Here is a 23,038-nt window from a genome sequence, read left to right as displayed (position 1 = left end):
AAACTACCAGAAGTACTCCAAACAAACAAAAAATACAATGTAAAGAAAATTTCAAAATTTTTACTTACTTTCTTTGTTTTATCCATTGCCTTCAGTATGGTTATATTTAAGTCTTCCAAGACAGACAGAACATTTTCATACTCTCCTAAGTGCTTTGAAAAATAATCTAAAAGAAGAAAAAACCCCACATCACCTACAAATGTCCTCAAAAATCAGTTTCTCATTAAATACCAGCTTTATCAAGTTTGAATTAAGTTACAGCATTACTGAATATCTCAGTGCAAAATGAAAAGGAGTTACAATGAAAAGGATAATTTTCTTTTTAAATTTTGTATTCTTTCTCTGTAAAATCATTCCTGGCATACTTAAAATACCAAAATCAGTATTTCAAAACATTTTCTTTCAATAAATGAGCTGTAAATTCACAAAAAAATGTAAATATCATTTTGAAAGATGAAACAAACTTATTTTCAAAATATCTACACCTTCTTTCTAAATTGAAATTTCATTCTAATAGTCTAAAATTACTAGCAGCAAATGAAGTTTTCATATGTATGTGGTGAATTTGATTATGTTGATAAGAAGTGAGTAATTCTGGTAGAGCCCTTAGAGGAGATAATATCAAGTGGGGGCTGTTGTGAGGCGGGGCTGGTTGAGAGCAGCTGTTTCTCTGAGAAGTGAAGAGACCATGAGTTAGCCAGATAAGCTTCTAGTCCCAGGTGCTGTGATACTTTCAACAAATATGATGCATGCAAAATTAATTTTAATGAAAATCGTGGAAATAGCAAGCTGCAGGATGTCCCTGTGTAGCTTCTCAAAGCAAAGAACTTCTTAACAGAAAAAGCTGATGTAAAATCAGAGGGATCACAGCAAGAGGAGGAAGCAAACCTGGGAAATCATGACCCAATTTCCCATTTGGTTGATGTGGTGAAATACAATAGAGGGAAGCACAGGAAGGAAGCAGTGCAAAAAATAAATAAATAAAATTATGTTAAAGCTTAAAGACTGTGTTAGACAAGGCATTCAGACATCAGATCAGCTGGAAGAGCACAAAAATCGACATCTAAGTGGCAGACAGGAAGAACAAGATTAGATAGGAGCTTTTTGAAATAATAAATAGCAACCCTTCAGGGTTTTTAAGAGGTCAGCATGACCTTCTCAGGGGTATCATGAAAACATAAATTACCAGGAACACTGTGATGTGACCTGGTATTGCTGAGACCTTCAATTAAATTATTTAGAATGAAAACGTATTATGAGTTAGTACCCTGGATGTTTTTTTAGCTTAATTTCTGAGATGAACTGATATAACTCAGAAAGAGCTGTATAATCACAAGCTTAAATATGGATTGAGTAAATTCAGTACCAGATTCACAGATGAGAAACACCCTAGTGGCAACATTTGAAGGATTTAAAAGGCATTTGAAGCAGCCTGTCTTTAATCAAATACACAATAAACAGAGTCAGTGCTGGGCTGTCACCCCCACAGTCCAGCAAGCCTGTGCAACAACAGCTGCATTAAATCCCATGTGGAACAAAACCACCTCTCTTCCTCAGCCAGGTTTATACAATTTTGGCCAGATGCTCAAACAGCACAAGTTGTCATCACTTCAGATAAGCCTCTTGTCACATATTTATGAGCCACAGGGTGAGGTGGTTTTTAGGGGGTTCTTGGCCGTGTCAGCCTGTGGGTGAGTAAATGAGCTGGTATTCAACTTGACAAAATGTTCATCTTTTAAAGGTCTTCAACATTGCTGACCACTGGAAAGCTTATCAGGCTGCCATGTTTCCCTCAGAAATTGGCTGGTGTTGACAAGCATGAGGTTTTTTTTTTTGACATTTTGCGGCAGAACCTGCAAAAACATTTGTAAATTGTTTTCTGCCACAATAAGTACTGCTAAATCAGGTGCTGTTAGATAAGCTGGAGAGCAAACAGGGTGTTGGGGAAATGACTCACAGCTCAGAATGAGGTACAGAAATGGGTAATTGGGCCAAAATCTAGGCCTTGCAGGAGTTTTATTGTGACAAAGGATCATAGAACTTGTCAAACTTGCTGTTCTCCCTGGCTCAAGTAGGAGGAAAGTAATGAATTTTCTTTTAGTGGGGGTATATGACAAGTGTTAAAGCTAGAAACTAACTAGAAAAGATATCTCACACTAAGAGGAAATAAAATACAAGATCTATCTATCTCTCTATCTCTCTATCTATCTATCTATCTATCTATCTATCTATCTATCTATCTATCTATCTATCTTTATGTCAGAACAGATCTTGAGTCTCAGAGAGTGTGAAATACTGATTAGGAAAAACATTTTCAAAGCAATTCTGCGCATATGGGATGACAGAGTCTGAAAAGATTATAAGCCATCTGCATTTTCCCAGGAGTTCTCTGAGTGGAAATTATTTTCTGTTTGAGCTACAAAGATTAAACAGAAAAAAATAATCACATGGCATGTTTATTTGCACAGGGCTGCTGCAGGCATAGATTATGTTCTTTCCCAAAAAAAGAACTTACCACAGAGCTCTTCTGTGTCAAGATTGCTAGAAAGATAAGAGTATAGAAGGTTAGTGAGGTTAGTAATGTTTTGGTTTTTTTCATTGTATTGGTAAATAGTGCAACTCAAGTATTAGCCTGACTGGGATATGAACCCCCTGCTTGGGCTGCAGCAGAAGATGCAAGAGCCTGGCTCTTCTGGCCTTGCTGTGCTGCCTTAGGGCAGAAGGCTGCAGCCTTTCTGAAGCTGGCTGCATGTTCAGCCTCCATTCCTGAGCCCATTCCCACTGGCACTTTCCTACTCACTGCAAACTCACTCAGGAGTTCAGCCTTTGTGCATCACAATGCAGTGGCTGCTCCTCAGGCCTTACACATTTGGCTCCCGTTCCAGCAGAAATCCATCTAAACATCAGAAGTTTTTGGGTTGAGATTTTTTTCCTCAACCTTTCTGCTTGTACTCCTCTTCTGTGGCTGTCATGCTGGACAGCAAGGCTCAGAGATCTTGGCCTTCCATGCTAAAGAAGAAAAAACCCAATAACTTTCTCCTGTTTGCAATCTGTAATGTGTAATACTGTTCTATGGGAGAGCCTTGCAGAAGGAGGATAAAACCAGACATAGCCCATGAGCACACATAATTCCTAAGATTTTCTGGCCATGCCAGACCATTTCACCACTACTAACTTTGGTAAAATTAATAATGTGAAAAATATAGATGTATTGCCATATTCCCATGCCATCATTATATAAATACATAAAGGCAGGGAAGTATTCTATTCAATTCAAACCTGTTTGCTTGAAGCAGATTTCATCTTGATCAACTTTGAAGTGATATTTTCTCTCATAAGCAAGGCCTTAATCGTTAAAAGAAAAACACATTTGACCTACACCTCATTACTGAAAGTTAGCACGTTGCTTTTCTTCCAAGGAGGAAAAGAAACAGATTATTAAAGAAACTTAAAAGCATGAATGTCCTCTTTGCATCTTGCTGAGGGGTGACTATTGAACGGCTGACTGCACTTAGTATTTTTTCACTTATCTTTTTAATGGAATTTTTTAATTGACCTTTTAATAAAATGATGACACAGTACTATCTTAAAATCACTTTCTCCACTGCTAACTTCCATACATCTGGCTTTTATTTCACAAGGGAGAGAAACTGATAGAAATTGCAGGATCCTGGATTATCACAAACTTGCATACTCAGGGCTATAAAAACTTCTGAACACTTTTAATTGATAATGTAAATGAGATTTTCACACAACATTTATTAATTGAAGGTGTTTCTTATCTGCATTCAAACAGGCCAAGTGAGATGGCTGCAAATGAGACTTGCACCTGATTTCTCCAATGACCTTGGTGGCAGGTATAAAGGAATTCACAGTTTGTAAGAACTGGTGCTGAAGCTGTGAAACTCAACTCTTAGGTAAACAAACTGTGTGATGGGGAAAAGTGTCTGCAACTCCTTAAGGCTGTTTACCACAGATCACTGTGCTATCTATGCTCAAATGTGTCTGGCCAACTCTTCTGCAATTCAGCAGTCCATTCTGGAACAGTCCAGATGTTCACCCCTGAAATGCAAACTGAAACCCTGAAAGCTGGAAAATTTCCTGAATCAAAGAGCCTTGATGGGATATGATGAGGTCAAAGGACAGGAGTTTGCTGTTATAGTGCCTACTCTTTTTTCATTGTCCTTGCATTTTCTGCTCCTTCACATCATCTGCCCTAATGACTAAATGTAAAAGACACGTCTGCATTTCTTAATGAACAGCTTGATAACTATGTTTAAAACAGCATTTCACATTGTTAACCAGTCAAATTCATGCTCTCTTTTCAAATTTTATATTTAAATCCCTTCTGGTCCATGTTGTTTTGCAACATCCTCAGTACCCCGTTAATGACATAGGGAGTGGCTCAGAGGCTTTCAGCATCTGTTTTTCAACATGCTGTTTTTCCTATTGACAGCAGTGGCACAACTGCAAATGGACTACCAGTGAAAATGGAAAAGTATTCAAGTGCTGAATTAATTTTCAGTTAGAACTGGACACATGAATAACCAGAAAATATTATCCGAAGCATTTTGAGCATCAAGCCTGTGAAAAAGCACAGAAAAGGCATAAAGAACATGGATTTCTGTCTAGATATTCAGTATTTCCTTCTGTTATAAATACCCTTGGAGACTTCAATGTTCTTGGCATCCTGTTTGAAGGGGATGCTGTTCTAGGCAGAGAAGCTATAATTTTGTCAGTGATTATTTAATTCATTCTGAAATAATGGCATGATGCTTCAAAACCTGTTGTGAATAAACAGCAGAATTCTTTTGCTGCATACAAACAATTCTAATACAGAAGCTTGGCATCCTGTTTGAAGGGGATGCTGTTCTAGGCAGAGAAGCTATAATTTTGTCAGTGATTATTTCATTCATTCTGAAATAACGGCATGATGCTTCAAACACTGTTGTGAATAAACCTCAGAATTCTTTGCTGCATACAAACAATTTTAATACAGAAATAATTAAAGAAGTTTGGCAAGTATTTAATAGTACAGGAGTGAGGTGCACACCAGAGGGCTGTTTCTGTAACTCAGTACTCAGGTTTACAGCAGCAAATGTAACTCATTTCAGTGGGTACATATGCCAAGGATGCCTCTGCTTAGACCCATAATCTGGTAATACTGAACATGTTATTAACAATATTTGCTGGATGACTCACATCCAGGCACCAGCCCTCCACTCCTGATAAGCAACCAAAGCATAGGGTGAGGCAAATGCATTCACATCAAATCAGAATGATAATTCTCAATTTTCTTTCTGACTACTAGATGCAGTTCTTCTACCTGTCTGTGCCTAAAATGTTCTCTACCTAAAAAACACGAGCTATTTTTAAAGGACTAATACACTGAGCAGTCCTGATCACTGAGAAGTTGATCATATCTATTGGCCAGTGACAGAAAAATAAGCAAATTCACTTGAATGAACCATGGCAAAAGGGCTTATTTGTGGTACCTCTGGAAGTGGTCCAAAATGCAGAATTGCAAAGCAGCTGTGCTTTTGTTCTGCCCACTACAGTTAGCCATGGACTGGGGGCAGCCAGGGAGGAGAGAAGGTTAAAACTATTCCACTCATCCACTGCTGTGGGTCCATGGATCCATCCACTCATCTGAGACACTGTTCTATGGTACAAAAGACACATCTAGGAAGGGGAACCAGCAGAAGATCCATGCATTTCCCCTGGACCACAAGAAAAGGCAATCTCTTACAGAGCATGGAGTCTGATATATAAAGCAGATATTTTACTGAAGAATCCAATACTATATTAATAAAGACTTTATGAACTAACTTAATTTAGGAAAACATTGCCATGAATTACAGCTGGAGAAGGATAACACTTTCTTCTTCAGATCTCTCTTTATTCTCAGATATGAGAAGGATTTCTCTGCAAATCTTGAACTATCTTTTCAGTCCCATTTGCATGTTTTTTTGCTAAATTTGGTTTTAGGGATGAAAGTTTGAAGCTAGTATAGCCTATTGTTAAGTAGAAGCATATAAATGGTAAGTGAAAGGAATTCAGCACTGCTTAAACTATGCAAGGGTAACTGAACAGGCATCCATGGACAACCTCAGCCAAAAAGCTGTAAGGTCTTTGCAACAAGAAAGCCTGTGCACTATCTCACTTTAAGTCAGCAAAATGAGGCAACTGCTCCAACACTACTGAGGGTTTTGCAAAGGAGTCTTATGTGTGGGCTTCCATTTTAAAGATTTTCTGCCTCACAGCTCCTCTGCAACAGCAAACAACACCTTTTGTTCAGGTTTGTTCAAGGTTTCTTACAGTAGAGGTAAAATTGCTTCCAGTAAGATGCAGTGCTGTAAGAAGCTGAGATGTTGGCCTCTGGTCACAGAAAAGGGGAGAGGAGGAAGAGGGGGCAAAGCTTTAGTCCCTGGGGAGACAAACTTCCTGCTGCCCCAGGACACTGCTGCTCTTCAGTCCCAGATCCATCTGGACTGTGCAGCCTCTGGGTTCCCAAAGCCAGTTTGGCTCTCTGGGCTCTGACATGGGCAGCGGGGTCAGCTCTTTTACTATCCCACATTTTGCTTCACTAAATAATTGCCTAGTTTGCTTAGCTCCAGGCTAAGTGATAACTTCAGAAACATCACTTACTGCTCTGCCTGTGACAGGACTGAAGAAGAGAATAAAGGGGTTTTTTTCCTGACTAAGAACTCATCTGAAAAAACAACCCTCTAGTCCTTTACATTCAGCAGTGACTCACAGGGATGCTATGACTACACAGCTGACAAGTCACCTTAATCATCCCAGCTATAACAGCCTTTGTGTTGCTAAAAGAGGCTTAATAATGCTATTAAAACTTGTGGTGTGTGCTAAAATTTGTAGACCACTGTACAAGGGCTGCAGAGCTATGATTTTTTTGCAGAGTCTGAATGACACAAACCTAAATGAGGAAATTAGATGCAGCATCATGGTGGCTCTTTTGCCACAGAGAGCAAATATCAGAGTTTTCACCCTATAGGAGAGGATGATGTTTCAATTTCTGGTTTTGTCACAAAATGATTAAAAAAAAAACCAACCAAAAAAAACCCCAAAAAAGCCCCCCCAAACCCACTGAAACTAAATTATTTATTCTTAGACAAAATGAAATGTTTACTTTTGTTTCTTACACTCCTTGGAAATGCACAGGAGCAGACAATTCCAAACTGTCAGAAATCAAGCAAATAAGGCAGAAGGTCAGCTTTGCTGAACAGGCATCTTCTTTTGGAAAAGGAAGGTGTGTGCCCAGTGTAAGCAAGGATAGGTGACATGGGAAGAATACAGAGAAACAGCTTGCTGGTGCAAGGAGAAAATTCATACAGCTAAAGACCAACCTGAGTTGAAATTGCCCAGAAATGTGGGAGAAAACAAAAAGCTATTTTTAAATACATTAATGGCAAAAGGCTGTTGCAGGATGAGGATGGGCACCTCACAAACAGGGACATGGACAAGGCAGAGGTGTTTAATGCATTCTTTGCCTCTGTCTGTAACAGCAAAACAAACCAAAACAAAAAAAACAACAACAAAAAAAGCCCCCCAAAAACCACTAAAACTAAATTATTTATTCTTAGACAAAATGAAATGTTTACTTTTGTTTCTTACAAATCCCTACAAATCAATGGGGCTCTTTGCCTCTGTCTGTAACAGAGATGATGGACCAAGGGGGTCTCAGTGCTCTGAGCTAGAGGACCATGGCTGTGAGAATGTTTGACTCCCAGTACACCCTGAAATTGCATGGGATCTGCTGCTTCAGCTGGATCCCTACAAATCTATGGGGCTGGTGGAACTCATATAAGAATCCTCAGAACCATCTGATGTCATTACAAAACCTCTCTTGGTGATTTTTGAGTGGTATTAAAACTCTTGTGGTTCTCTGGGAAACCCAGATTTTGGAAGGACCAGGTATCCAAACTACACCTATTATTAAGCAACCAGCTTACTGCAGGGAAGCCAATGTTATCTAGTGCAGAAGTGAAATGAAGCACTTTAAGTCAGCTCCATTTAGTTAAAGGCAACTGAAAATAGTCATTACTGTTTGATTTTTTTACTGAGAGGGATTGCCAGTTGTTTCTGCAGAAAGCTGAATTTCCCATTAAAAATAACCACTCAAATGGAAAATCTCCAAGCAAAATTCTATTTGCAGCTTGTCTGTCTGACTAGAGGATCTGTTAGCATCAGGATTTTGTATATAACTCTTGGTGAATTTGTTTGATCAGTTGTGAAATACTGAAACATATAATCAGCTCACTCTGACCAGTATCTTGACTTTGTCTATATGCTTCACTTCCAAACTGATTTCTAAAGCTATGGTCATGAGAAATTTCTGTTAAAGCCAATAGCTGCAATTACATCTCTTAAATATTAGCAAACACACCTTTCTGGTGCCAATGCTGCACCATGTGCCTGAAATTCTAATTTAATCTAAAAGAACCAGTTTTTAAAAAAATGGTCAGACTCCAATATATTATCTTCCTCTTGCAAGTTTGCATTCAAAAATTGCTTAAAAAAATTACTCACCTGCAGCTCACCTAATTAAAGATCCTGTCTGTATGTCATAGTGTTATTAATAAATTTTTTGTTTTCCTTGTTTTATTTAGAAGTTAATTATTATTTTCTTATATTGAACTGTGAAAGATCATCAATAGCATGAGACTGAAATATGCCTTCCAACTAAAACAAAAGGAAACCATCCAAGGCAGAGATAATTAGTACACTTAGAGTATCCTTAAACTGCTGAGGACTTGTCATTATTGACTTTACAAGCAGAACCTTGAAGAAAGCATTCTGGTCCACATAAACATGTCTTTCATTTTAGTTCCAGTGCACAGTGCTGGGCTCCAGGCTCATGGGTTCCCATGGCTGCAAGGATTGCTTACCAGCCTCTCAACATCCAGTTGTCACCTTTTGGAGATGGCTGCTAGGGCAGATGATCTCAGCATTTCTCTTTTGACCCAAGGGAGGAGTTAGGATTCTGCTAATGGAGACCTGGGCAGGTGGGAGAAAGGTTATTCATTCTGGGGATGAGTCCCAAATGTAGATATCCATATGGGTGCCAGCTTCCCTGCCATGCAAAGGAGCCTCAGTGAATTCAGTGGAGTGAGAGAGTTTAACAGACTCAGGAGGAGACTCAGAAATAATTTGATATAACACAGGCACCTAGTGTTGCTTCAAATGCTCTAGCATTTCTCCCACCACCCATGTCCCACACTTCTACTGTGTTACACTTTCCACCTTGGGCTGATTTTCAAGTGTGAACGTCTCAAATGCCTAATGCCTGGGCAACTGAGCTGAAGCCCATGTGAACAGTGCCACATCTTAGGTGCCAGTGACTTCCCTGAGCATGAGGGAGCTTTAGACACCTTGCTGACACACAGGCATGCAAGTGTAGATGTCTCCATAGTGCCATGTCCCATCCCTCTATCTGCTGTGCATGCAGCATGACACACTCCCCAGATTCCCAGCATAAGCTCAGTGCTGCAGGTGGCCAAGGCTCTCAGATCCTCACCAAACTCATCTGTGGCTTGTGCACAGTTTAATTTACACCACACACGAAGGTTTAATAGGGCCTCCCTACTTTGGGGAGGCTGCCTGTGCCCCAGGCCCTCAATAGCATCCCTAGCATCCCTCCTACCTTGTAACTAGGATCCTGGCTAAGGACTTCATTTTACCAGTGTGTAAAGGGAGAAAACAAGTCTGATTCCCCACAGACTCCTGCGAGTCAGTAATCAGTGAAGCATTTATTGCACTATCTCTCTGGCAGTGCTGCAGACTAAACCCCCTTGAGACCTTCTGTATATCTCCTAGTTTGTAGCTTTGCCAAATATTCTCATTATCTTCTGACACCTTTTCCCAGAGGATGCCATTATGCTAAAACAATTTTCATGGAAGTCATGAGTGGGGGGAGGGTAAAGGATTAGGGTAAAAGGGAGGTTACATTTGCAATGACTTTTGTGAAGACTTGTTCTCTAAACCATTAACCATGTCAAGGCTTCTTGCTCTGGTGAAACATAAGCTTGTCAGAGTTGACATTAAAATTAAGTAGGAGATGATTTACCAAAGAAATGAGTTGTAACAGCCTTCACCTCTTAACCACTAATTTCAAAATTTTCCTATATGTTTCTCTCTCCATTAATAAAAACTAACAGCCTTCACCTCTTAACCACTAATTTCAAAATTTCCTCTCTCCATTAATAAAAATACCTCTGCTTTTGATATCTTTCTCTACTTTCAGTACAATTATTCATGCAATAACGCATATAAACAAAACAGCTGTATTTCTGCAGAGCTTCCTCAGTTGTGCTTCAACACTGTTTTTCATGAAGGATATTTTGCAATCAGTTAATAACCAGAATGCTGTGAGACAGTATGTGGGTCTTCAGCTCCGAAATGACTTCTGCTCTAAAATTACCACAATTTGCAGACTATGATCCTCCTTGTCAGCACAAAGAAAGTCTTCCGGTGCCTTTGCAGGACTCATATTTGCTCCAACAGCCTTGCCATTGCCCCCATCAGCCCTGCAGAGCCTCATTGAGCACTGTGGAGCTTGGAGCTCAGACTGGGGAAGGAGAGAAGGGTGAGGAACCACACTGGGATTCCTTCACCCTCACAAACCTCCAAAAAGGTTAACTCAGATTTCAAATAGAGTGCACTGAGATTTTCTGAAGTGTTAGGACAAGCACTGACCAAGGTCCAAACTGACATTACAGATGTATAACATGGATGTCAAGTCAAATACATGTCAAATCAGGACAGAAAGATAAACTCTTCCTTTTGCCCGTGCCCACAGATAGGCACTCATTTTGGTCTGACTCCTACTTTGGAGGCTGGGCTCCTACTGAAGAAACTGAGGGGATCTATCTTGGCCTCCTGATAACTTAAAAAGAGCCTAAGATGCTGGCCAGATGCTTAGAGTGTATTTATACTGGGGCTACCTGCAAAACTCTTCAACAATTATGAGGAGAATCACTGTACAAACTCCAGGCTGAAGCTTAAGGCACTGCTCTTGATTTGCTGTCTATATTTGTTTGGTTGGGGTTTTTTTAAGGGTCTTTAAATACAAGACACTACTTCGCAGTAGAAGAAAATGCATGCTAGGAAACAAGAACCTGGAGATGTGGCTGTAACAGCCTAGACCTGATCACTTCTGCATCAATGCAAAGCCTTTCCTTCCACTGGCAGTGTGAGGGCATCTGAGTGTGGACTCTCCCTCGGCTTGTTTATACCATTTAATGGTACCTGATTGCCCAAAGGTTTCATGAGATCCTGGAAAGCACAAATACAAGTGACTCTCAGGGGCAGTCAAATGCCTAATTGGCTCTCAGCTTCACTCTGAACTATAGAGAGTACTGGAAACAGCACTTACAGAAGAATGGTTAACTGCTACCCCCCTAAAACAGTCACCTTGTAATTACATGTCAGCAATGCCCATTGTATGGCCTAATCAAAGCTTACCTTCAAGAAAGGTAAAATATCATAGCAGTACTAAAAGATGGACAATAAATTCCTTTTTCAATGGATATGCTACTTCACCTAATTTGGTTTTCTTATGCATTTGTTTCTGGCTGTGTCCAAAGGAAAAAAGAAGCTAAAAAATTTAGGCAATCAATTTGTATACTGTGTCTTTAATTGTATTTATTTAATATTTCAAATGTTATAAAAAGGTAAGGTAGATATTTTTAAATAGAAAGAAAATTAGCATACATGGAAGTGCTTTCATAAACTGCAAAATATATATCCAAATTATGTACTGAGGAAATACCCTCAGCTAATGCAAATTTTCAGTAAAAGCAATGATCTGCCTTGAATGAATAACCTGTACTTTAGGGTCTAGACAAAAATTTAAATTCATCCTGTCATAATAAACTATTCAACCTATGTCTTGGAAACTTGAGGCAGCAGTAACTAATTCTTACTCATCTGTGTTTTTCCTGCTGATTAGGCACTAATTGACTCTTCTTTTACCCTGTAAAAAGAGAACACCTGACTGCTTCAAATACCAAGGTGCAGAGATTCTAGTCAGTCAGGCAGACACAACCTGAATTACTGGGAAGTTAAACCCTGTGTTATTTTCCCTGCTATCACATTGGAAATGGTAATTACTCATTTCAGCAGTCTTCCACGGCCTATCTGCTTTGTGACAAGCATGTTGCATTAGCTTGGATTGGACTTTTTAAAAGTTAATAATCTAAATCTCACTTCAACCAGACTGACATTAGGGTCTGTGTAATAGTGGGGTTTAATACTTGCTTAATTTAGTTCCCTTAGAAGTGTTAAGCCAGTGTAAGTCTTTCATGCTTTGAATCTTTTATTGGAAAATTGCTGCAGCATAGCTGAGAAGGGAATTCAAATTGCCTGAGTTTGTGATCCATGGCTATCACCCCAAGGCCACATCTCCTTTTTCATCTTCAGGCTTTAAAGTACAAAGACCTGTGCACACAGTGAGGTTTTGAATGCTGGCAGAGCTAGAGGATTTAATGCAGGTGGGAACAACCCAAAGTCTGCTCTTGTGACAAGATGGCTATGAAATCTCGAGATGCTCCAATAAATGAACCAAGGAGTCATGTAATGCCTCCCTAGACATCTGTCCCAGGCATTTACATGTAGTGTAAATCACTGCATAATCACAACACTTATGAAATATTCCTGGGATAGGGAGTACAGTCTGCAATTTGTAAATAGCGAAGTGAAGCAGAGAGAAGATAAAAGATTTGCCCAGAATTTGACAGTGTCTGCATTTTAACTGGATAAGAGAGACAAAATAATCTGTGCAAATCTCCTCCCAGTAGCTACGAAACTGAGCAGAATTCTTTGCCCTCCCCTCCCAAAAACCAGCCATAAAATACTTCTGAGTTGCATAATTTTCATTTCATTCCCTTGGATAATTTGGAAGTGAAAATATCTTAAAATAGATGGTTTGGGGATTGTTTGGTATGCACATGATTCTCCTGATGCTTACATTAAAACATTTCCCAAGGTTCAAGGAACATTTTGCTACTTTTCTTAGCTATCTCATTAATTTGAGACATTTTACCATAACTTGCTCTTTTCAGGAAATGCCAGTGAGTAAAGTTGTTGCTTCATTATAACTGCTCAATGTGATTTTTTTTTTCTAAAAGCTATGTTTACAAGGAAATTGTATTATACGGGCCAAGCTGTCTCTCTTTGCTATATCCATCTGATATTTGGCCTGTGACATCTTGCTGACAGGTTTCTCAAAAGCTTACAAAGGGGTAGGGGAAATCTTTTAAAATGTGCATTCCTCTGTTATATATCACGCCTGGTATAATACTTTTCAGCTGCAAAGTCACCCTAAAGCCTTTTATCAGTTAAAGACTCCATGGGGAAAAAAAAATAAAAACAAAAAAACACCCAAAAAGCTTCTTGTTGCTGTTTTAAATCCTAGTTTCAAGTAGGTTTTCTTACCCATATCTAGGTTCTCCTCCTCCTCCAGTAACAAATGTTAATCCATCAATACAGAGCACCCTTTTTCTGGTTCAGAAAGGTAATTTAGTAACTTGTCTTAATCTTCCACCTGCTCCATTCCCTGAAATACATGAAAACTGAACTCTTTATAGCATGCACTCTGAGACTTTTGTGCCCAGATTTTTGCCAGGCTTTTTCTGGATAATGAGAATGATCTCTCTCTCAGATGGCTGCTATGACAGTTTAATTACCTATTTTCAGTTAATAGCAGCAGCATTCAACAATTGCACCAATTCTTCAGGTGTGCCTACCTACCAGGAGGAAAAACATAATGTTATCCTCACTTTTCTACATATTTTTCAGATTTATAAATTCTCTGTTAAAGAGAAAATGGTGTAATACTACTACTACTACTACTACTACTACTAATAATAATAATAACAACAACAATAATAACAACAACAATAAAAATAATAATATTTCATTAATTTTAAAAGCTTTAAAAATAAAAAGGAAGGAATAATAGATGTAAAACATCTGTATATTTTCTTAGAAATCTTGCTTAGTATCAAGAATTTTTGCCCTTATCAGGATGCTTACAGACAAATGGAATTATGGCAAAATAAAACCACTTACACAGATATGTGGTACATATGAGGAAATCCAAAGCTGTGTGAATGAGTCTGGCTCTGAAATGAGTTTTTGACTCCGGGTCACTCATACCATTCATTGACCTTCTTGGCCATAAGGGCACATTGTTAGCTCATGTTCAACTTGGTGTCCACACAATATCCTTTTCTGCCAAGCTGTTTTGCAGCTGAGTGGGCCCCAGCATATATTGGTGCATAGAACCACAGAATAACAGAATTGTTTGGGTTATTACAGACCTCTGAAACCATTGAGTCCAACTGTTAACCCAGCAAAAAACCCCCAAATCCTTCCAGGGATGACTCCCCCCCTTCCCTGTCTCCATCACCCCATTCCTTAATCACCTTATAAGTCCTGTGGTATTTTTAGTCCCCAAAAGTCCAACAGATCCTGTACCATTTCTTCTGCTTACTTCAGGACATTATTTTGGCACAAACTCTAAAATCTTGTGAATTCTACTACATTTAATTTGATTCCATTTCCCACAAAACCTGGGGCTAGTTTCTCCCCAGAAGCAAGACTTTACACTTCTCCTTGATGAACTTAATGAAGTTCCTGTCAGCTTATTTCGCTGTGGCTTTGTTAAACCCAACCATAATGGGAATATCCCAAGGGACTACACCAGCACAAGTACCATGCCACCAGACAAGATGGCTTTTAAAACTCTTTACTATATATAATTGCTTCATTTATTTTATTTCCTTCTCAGCATCTGCTCCAAGTATTCATCTCAGTATGACTCAGTGGAATTGAGAATTGAGGAATTCACCCTGAAGGACGCCCCAGCTCCTTTTCTTTCCATGGTGGGGGAATGCAGAAAGCCTCCAATTTCCACACTGTGTTCTCAGTACCCAAATCACAGCTATTGAAATATGCAAATATTTCAGCAAGTTTTCAAAACTCTTCACTTATACAGTTTATAGCCATATAACACCGCCTGGCTTCCTTCAAGTAGCTTTCTACGTAAACTTTTTTCCTAAAATCAGCCTGAGGTGGTTTTCCAGTGCCACTTTCCAGAAAGTGGCCCTGGAATTGTAAGAAGGGGGAACTTACTCAGTATTGTGTATATCAATGGTGCGAAAAAGCACATGCAGTTCTTCTCCACTCAGAACTCCATCAGCAAAGTAAGCTTTGAATTCATCAAAGGACAATTTTCCATCATCTGAAACAGTGAAGAAATGGAAATTAAGTTCATTCATGCTTTTTCTTGTTTACTTCATGCAGTAGAAGTGGAAAGTATTAAAAGCCTCTAGGTTTTTACCTTAAATGTAGAAACTTTACATTTTAAATGCAAGGGTGATAATTGGCAAACAAAAGTCAAATAAAGATTAACTTTTTCCTGTTATTTAGAAGAAATCTGAAAGATTAAATTGCACTTAAATAATAATTTATCTAAATTGATTGAGCCTTTGCATGAAGGATAAAGCATGTTTTTATAGCCTAACATTTCATAACTCTTTTTTGGGTAGCACTGAATGTAGGTTAACATGTTTCTTTCTTTCCCTCAGTAACATACTGAATCCCTCACAGGGCACTAAAAAAAACTGTAGAAGATAAGACTAAAATGTTCTAAGCATCAGACTAATCTACACTGTATTGTGACTTAATGTTATAGTGGTGAAGAATATATTATAAAGGCAGTATCTGATTCCTGTTTCTACATGCTGTACTACAGCAGGCAGATTTGAAGAGTAGAGCTGAGAAGTTTCCTTCTTCTTTTACTTCCTATTATTTCATAATTTGACTGGAAAATATGGCTTCAGATATCTTGAAGAAGTTTCAAAATTGTACAAATTCAACCAAACCTTTAAAAATGTTTAATATGAAAAGACAGATTGTAGATGGACATGATCATCTTTACAATCAAAATAAAATGTCAAGATCTTCAAGAGCCAGAAACCAAGATGGCACAAAACTGCAATGATTACCTAGCTGAGAATCTAAATACATTTGCCATTTGGCTCTGGTTACAGAGAAGAAATATCAAATATTGAGTGTGTTGAGCTGAGTGTTCTCACAGATATGCTTTCTTTGGCTGTTACAGATATAATCAATTACTTAATCAAACTACCTCTGCAGCTTTATCCTTTTCTGGGAAGGCTGATTTGCATGCAAGTTATACACATACCCAAGAAACCAGTGACTTTGGCAACTCTCCTGAGATAAACATATGAGTTCACCCATAGAACAGCCTGGGGTATGACACAAAATACTAAACAAGTCTGTTTGAGTCCTTCAGGATCATTGGCTTTATCTCAATCCAGCAAATCACTGATCCACCAACAGACTGGGTACTTCAGCTATTTTCTTTAAATTTTTGTCATCCAAGAGCAGACATTGCCTTTTGGTTCATTGCTGTTTATTCTTAATAACATTCTGAATGTTATTGACATTGAGTGACAAATCACTGAGATTGTTTCTGGCAAAACACAAGGACGTTTGAACCTGTTTGGTACTTACAGACTTCATACAGTTACTTTTACTAAAAAAAGCTCTGATTATCCAGGGCATGTCTCTGATTTTGTGTAACTGTTTTGCCAGAGCAGCTGGGGAGGGCTTCACTGCCAGTGGGCATCCTTGTGCTCCCTCAGTGCTCAGATGAAGCTCAGACCCAACGCTGAACAAGTGGTCCCTGTGCTCTTAAACTGAAGATGCATTTGCCTAGACAGTTTGGTTTGTTTTTTTTCCCCCACAAGTGTCAAGAATAGCTTTTATTTTAAAGGCTGTGTCAGGTGTCCTCAGCACCACTTCCCTGGGCACACCTCACTGCCCTTGGAGTGCCCAGATAAACTCTATCTGGTTTAAGTGCTGAGCAGAAACCTCTATTAGAGATTCTTCAATCCTTGCTACTGGCGAAGTGATAAGGGAAGGATGAGTAATGAAATAAATTTCTCTGAAGCTATGCATCCATCAGGGAAATCAACCTTCAGCTGTATTTGCCTAGGCAATGTTATTTAAGAAGCGGTTTTGCAAGACCTGCTTGCTTTTGTCTGTCTTCTCTGACATCTTTCAAAAGAAAGGCTTATTCAAAAATGGGCACAGTCATCTGTTCTCCTTTGTCTCCCAACCGGCAGACAAGTAAATAAAATGAAAATATAAACAATAAAATGAATTTCCCCACGTTGCACCTGCAAATTTAGAAATAGATTCATGCAGTGAATCATAAGAGCCTTCCTCCAGGTTACGATTGCATTCTCACATTTATTTCAGTGAAATTCACCTGTCTGTGGAATAGATGTTTTTCTGTGTAAAATATGCCCAAGGGATATCCCCCAGCCAGTCTGCTGCAGAAAAGCTAATACAATCTCCAGGATATTCTTTGGATAGCTGATGTCTTCAGTAGAGGACAGCATATATGACAAAGGAAAATCACATACAGTCTCTTGAGTTGAAAGGTGATTTCAGCCAGCTAAAAGGTATCGAGCAAATAATGGACAAGGGCACAGATGTATTTGGAGGCTGTGTGCACAAAATAATGGCAAATGGTGACACTTGGACACTTGAAGGAAGTTACAGTGATGTAGAGAAGGAGGATATCTCACAGAGATGCCAGCAAATGCTGGAGGACAACAAAACCACTTCCTATTTTGGGCACCCTGTTAGGATTGTGAGCTTTTCTAAGCAGTTTAAAAATCAGTCTTTTCATATCAGGAGCCACATCACATAGAGCTCACATGGCTGAATGGCAGCCCTAGGGCTTATGGCACTTGGAGGAGCCACATTGGCAATCAGAGGAGAAAACCACTCTTGGTTAAAGCTCATCCTGGGGTTCACCTTAGAAGGATGTGATTTGGATTGTTGAACCCTCAGAGTTGTCTTGGCCCAATCAGACAGTGCCAAACCTGCCTCCTGGCTGGCAGCATGCACACTACGAGGGCAGTGAAGTTTGTTGTCTTGGCCCAGTCAGACAGTGCCAAACCTGCCTCCTGGCTGGCCTCACTATGAGGGCAGTGAGGTTGTTTATAAGCACAGATCTATAAGAACAGATCTCTGCCCCTGTAGGGTAACAATGAGCAACGGAAGAAGAGATAACAAGTGATTAATAAATGAAAAAACTCCCTGTGGCAGAAAGTATTAATTCACCAGGAAGGTACAACAGGGACTAGAAACTGACTCAAAGTGCTCAAAGTCACTTCTGCCTTGGGAAATCCAAGGCCAAAACACAGACCCATTCAGGCCCTCACAATTCTCAATGGGAGCTCAATTTCTCTTGTGGGTGTTGTGACAGCCCTTTATGCATTTTTTAATCCACTTGTCTTTTTAGAACCTAAAGCCTTCAAGTGTTTCATGTGAGCCACAGCTGCCTGCATGGCTGAAGCAGACACATTGGGAAGGCAGTGTGAGCATGGGTCCCCCTCCCAGCTCACCTGCTCCTGGGACCTGTCCTTTGGAAGACACTGACAGTCCATGCTTGCTGTAAAAGGTTGGATCAGATCACTTGAGTGCTATAAGATATTATCCCATGCACAAAGAAAACAAGGTAGTGTAGGGGGGCACATCACAACAGACATAGATGGACTGGAACGGACGCAAAAAAATGAAACCCACGTGGTTTATTGACATATGGCACACAGGCTAGAATCAGACCACAAAAGATCTGCCAAAATAACAAATTTCAGTGTGCCAAGGCGAGCATGCTAATACTATCCAATAGGTCCCAGTCATAAGGGAGCTGCATCAGAAAAAGCACAGACACAGATGAAGATTTAAAGAGTCTGGGCAAATGCACTAAGCTTTTATTGACTCTGATTTGTATTGTATGTTGATAAAATCAGAAATAAGGATTTTGAGCCATTATTCCATCTGTTATGCTGGAAAAGCTTCACAAATGTAACCAAGTGATTCCAAAGCTAACAGGATGAGGGTTTAGGTTATTTCTACAGAAATGTTTTTGGGGATCTATAGCACAGAGTCCAGCCATGCAGCACTTGAAGGACCCAGCGGGGTGGATGGGGAATCCCACCCCAGGCTGAGCCTGGGCTCTGGAACGGATGCAGGATGATGTAGATGGATGATGCAGTGGATCCAGCTGGTCAGGAAGCAAACAGCAGTGTGGTGAGAATTCATGGGATGACTGCAAGGGTTTTGCCTTACTAATCCATTCACTGAGTAACTTGGGAGTTTAAATCAGGGATGCTACAGTTCAGTGAATTCTGTCCCCTGGCTTCTGTTTAGAAAATGTGTTCTGCAAAGTAATTCAGTAAATCTGTAGCTAAAACATGGCCAGGCCACTTTGGGCCACTTAGACCGGGCTCTTCTGGGTATCATGTGCATCAAGCTTTCCCAAGGGATTCCTGCACATTGCTGTTTTTCTCCAGGGAGGTCACACAAGAGATGGGTCACCCTGTCATGCTGTGACCTCTCTGGCCAGACCAGATGGAGGGGAGACCCTGTGCACTGATGCAGCTGCCACTGAGCAGAGCTTCTGGGGCAGTCTCTGGGCTAGCTGAAGACCTCATGAGGTGTCAGGATGTTATAGCCACAGGTTAGGAGATACTAAAAAATGCTGAAATCAAGGACTTGGCATTCTTTGCTTTGGTAAACTCCAACATTTTTCTTGGAAACAAGTTTAACCCACTTGAGAGCCTGAAGGCCGATTCTGACAGTTCACTTTAGGGAAGATTCCAGAGATCTCTTTCGCAAGGTGCTTTCTCTGCCTCTCAGAGGCATATTCCCTTAATCCTCTGGCATGGTATAAACTATCAGCCTGCTAAACAAGCTAGAGCCACTGAGGAGTCCCAGTCTGAGAACTGCTGCAGTGATGCAGCTTTCAACCTGCCAGAGCTCACCTACAGACACATGAGCTGACACAGATGGTAGAAGACTCACCTCCAAAGTCAGTATTTATCCTGAAAAGACACTGTCAATAAATAATGAATAGGAAAACACCTGTTCTGATTTCTGCAAAATTGACTCTCAAGTAGGCATTGCAAGATTGCCTCCTGATGATCATGCAGGTGCACTTCAGAGGTGTTTTGGTTATTTTCTGGAAATCTTGTTGGTCACTCAAAAGCCTATGATCTGTGAATCAATCCCTTTGGTCACTGACACCAGTGAAAGGGACATGGTGTTACTGCTGCACTTGCCTTATTTTAAGGAGTCCTTTATTTATGACCCACAGTTTTTGTTAGGCCAATGTTAGCAGGGTTTTAGAGCTGGGCTGAAACCCTCAGATTATTGTAATCAATATGCTGCATATATAATCACAGTATTTTATACAGTTTCATAATTCTACATTTAAAAGCCTGGTGCGTCTGCTCTGTATCATGAACATCAGGGCTACTGAATATGACAGAATTCAAATATTATCTCATCTGGCTATTTTTCATTTTATAGATCCTAGTTCAAATACACTAAAAAAGAGATATATTTTTAGGGGGGGAAAAAAGCTTTCAGTGAGTGCTTGTTTGAAATGTCAGAGAAAAAAAAATTAAACCAGACATAAATGCAGTGATTCTGACATTAATAAGATTCTGTTGCAAGTCTGCTGGTTGTTTGATATTCAGGTTTGTCAATCTATGGAGCTTTAGTCTTCTTTTGTTTAGTCAGTTTTAAAATTTTCCCTCATTTGTTAGCAGTCATTCCTGACTGCCTGAAGCATACTGTTTACAGTGTTCCTTACAGTTCTTGCTTTTTGGGTTTTTACTAAAATGTCTGCTTCTGTAGCAGATATTGCAAATGATGTTTTCAAATATCTTCCTCTTAGGAGCTTTAAGAATGTTTGAGGTATAGTTTTACTCAGTGCTTTTTCTTAACAGCTGACTTGTATCTGCAAATCAATGAAAGCATCTATATACAAACCATCTTTTCCAAACCTGTCATATTAGAGTTGCCCTCCTTAGGGCTTAGAGGCATGCAAGAGCTTGGGGCAGGAGCTGTGAAGTTTGGAACAAGGCCATAATCAAATACCAATTTGAATTTTGTGGAGAAGAGAGACAGCTGTGAGCTACTCCTCCTGGGGGACAGGGCTAGGAGTCACTCCCTCCAGGTTTGACTGGATGGACACTGAAAAGTGCCAAGGGGAGTCTCAAACAACAGAGCATGCCATGCTTCCAGAGCAGCAGATGATAGACAGACTCTGGTAAAAGGGAAAGGCAGTGGTCTTCTTCCCCAGAGAAGAGAAATGGGAAGAGAAATGACCCCCACCACGATGCCAGCAAAGGCAGGGCACTTTTCTCCAGTTATTTTGTAGTGCTCCTTGCCTCTGGTCTGTGTTGAACCATCAGTGTCAAGGCACCTTCCCTTTGTTACTCTTGCAAGATCAAGGGCTGCATTCTCAGTAGATTATTTCCTTCTTTCCAGCCCCCCCCCCCCCCAATCTCTTTGACAGTCAGACTATTTGTGGTTGGACTTTTGGAATGTAGTCTGTATTTGGAATTCCATTCCTGTGCTAAGAGGAGAGAATTCTGGCAGGAGGCAATTCTAATTGGGCACATGTCACAGCTGCCTGGTCAGAAGAGGCCCCTGGGTGACATTCACCAACAACTGATATAATTGCACTTGACTGCAGGTCCCTGCAAGGCTAATGGGGTGCCCCATGTCCCTCCTGGCATATCCAGGGATAAGACAGACACCTCATGCAGACAAGCACATGCAGGTGCTGCATTCACACGTGTGTGAGGCAACCACTGTTTCCTGTGAGATGAGGGAAGTGAAATTTTTTTTTGCATCAGAAATGATTGCATTTGGCAGTTCCAGTTTCCCATTTTTTCATTACTGTCTCCCTTGCAGGCTAGGGACAAGATTTTACTTTTCATGAGGAATTTAATGAATTTGATTTTGTTTTAAATAGCAAAATAAATTAAACAAACAAAGATTTTTCCTTTTAGCTGGATTTTTTTTCCAAATTAGTTCTGTGAAACTATTTCACTATGTGTGAAATCCACATGCTTTCCTTTGAGCACGTAGAGTTCTATAAAGTAAACCTGACCAAAATTTCATTTTGACATACAGACCTGAAACTTTTCCTTTCCAAAAAGGTCAATATGCAGCATCTCACCTTTATGAAATTGGTTTTTCCCCCTCAGGATTTTCTTTTGCTTCTGTCAATATTATGAACCATATAGTTCTTTAAAATCCTTCCCTGTGCCTTGTTCTCTCTTTAAAAAAATCATATGACCTTTTCATTTATGGGAGATGTATGGATCTGCTCCACAAAAAGCAGAGCTGCACAGCCATGAAATAAGAACTACAGATAAAATTTATGAAGCTGATCCTCTCATGGAATCTCTGCATAGCTGATATTCCCAGAAACAGGACAATAACAGAATGATATATGTACCTGGGCTGGCAAAGAAAGAAGCCATTTGTATGACTTTATTCACGTGGCTGTTTGCTAAAGGACTTTCTTAACTGAACACAGATGCCATAAATTATTGTAGTATTTTTGAATACCAGCAGTTCAGTGGAATATCTCAGCTCTTTTGATCTTTCATTTTATACTGCCTTTGCAAGAATATCTGTCTTTCCTTGCTGTGGAAGGCTTACCTGAAGTCCCACAGTCCACAAATTCATAGTAAAAATACTTACACAATACTCTTATTTATCAGCTCCATCCTTTTGATATATTTTTTTCCTTGCTGTCTAAGAAGAATCTAGTAAATCTTTTGATGATGTTTTCTCTGAAGATATTTTAATCTCACAAAGTGAATGAATACAGCAGAGGAGGTTCTATTTAAAGTATATGGGAGAATTTAACAGGGCTGTGTCATTGACAGTAAAGTAGTATTTGTTACAGAAAGCCAATAGTTGACTTCCTGTAGCACACAAAGGTGACACTGAAAGTGTAAGTAGACCGGTAATTAACCAAAACTAATAATTTATGGTGACAACAATGTAAACATTTTCAGTGAGTGTTGACATATCCAATAACCTTTCTGAAAATGTACTTAACTTCACAGCCTTGAAACAAATCTCCCTATCAATGCGGCACAAG

At 39.7% G+C, this 23,038-nt stretch overlaps 1 protein-coding gene across 1 annotated transcript in view; it reads right to left on the bottom strand.

Moving 5' to 3' along the window:
* Nucleotides 1–23,038, bottom strand: part of NECAB1 (N-terminal EF-hand calcium binding protein 1) — a 53,752-nt gene that overhangs the window by 25,697 nt on the left and 5,017 nt on the right. The window contains exons 3-5 of the mRNA XM_039706373.1: nucleotides 15,157–15,265; nucleotides 2,516–2,541; nucleotides 69–166 (exon numbers count right to left, since the gene is read on the bottom strand). Of these exons, the coding sequence (XP_039562307.1) occupies nucleotides 69–166; nucleotides 2,516–2,541; nucleotides 15,157–15,265 (233 nt within the window). The remainder of the gene's footprint in view (nucleotides 1–68; nucleotides 167–2,515; nucleotides 2,542–15,156; nucleotides 15,266–23,038) is intronic.

Source organism: Passer montanus, unplaced genomic scaffold, assembly GCF_014805655.1.
Source record: "Passer montanus isolate IOZ18808 unplaced genomic scaffold, ASM1480565v1 scaffold19, whole genome shotgun sequence".
In the NCBI taxonomy this organism is placed as follows: Eukaryota; Metazoa; Chordata; class Aves; order Passeriformes; family Passeridae; genus Passer; species Passer montanus.
Note: the sequence above shows the minus strand (reverse complement) of the source record. Positions and strands in the feature narration are given on the sequence as shown.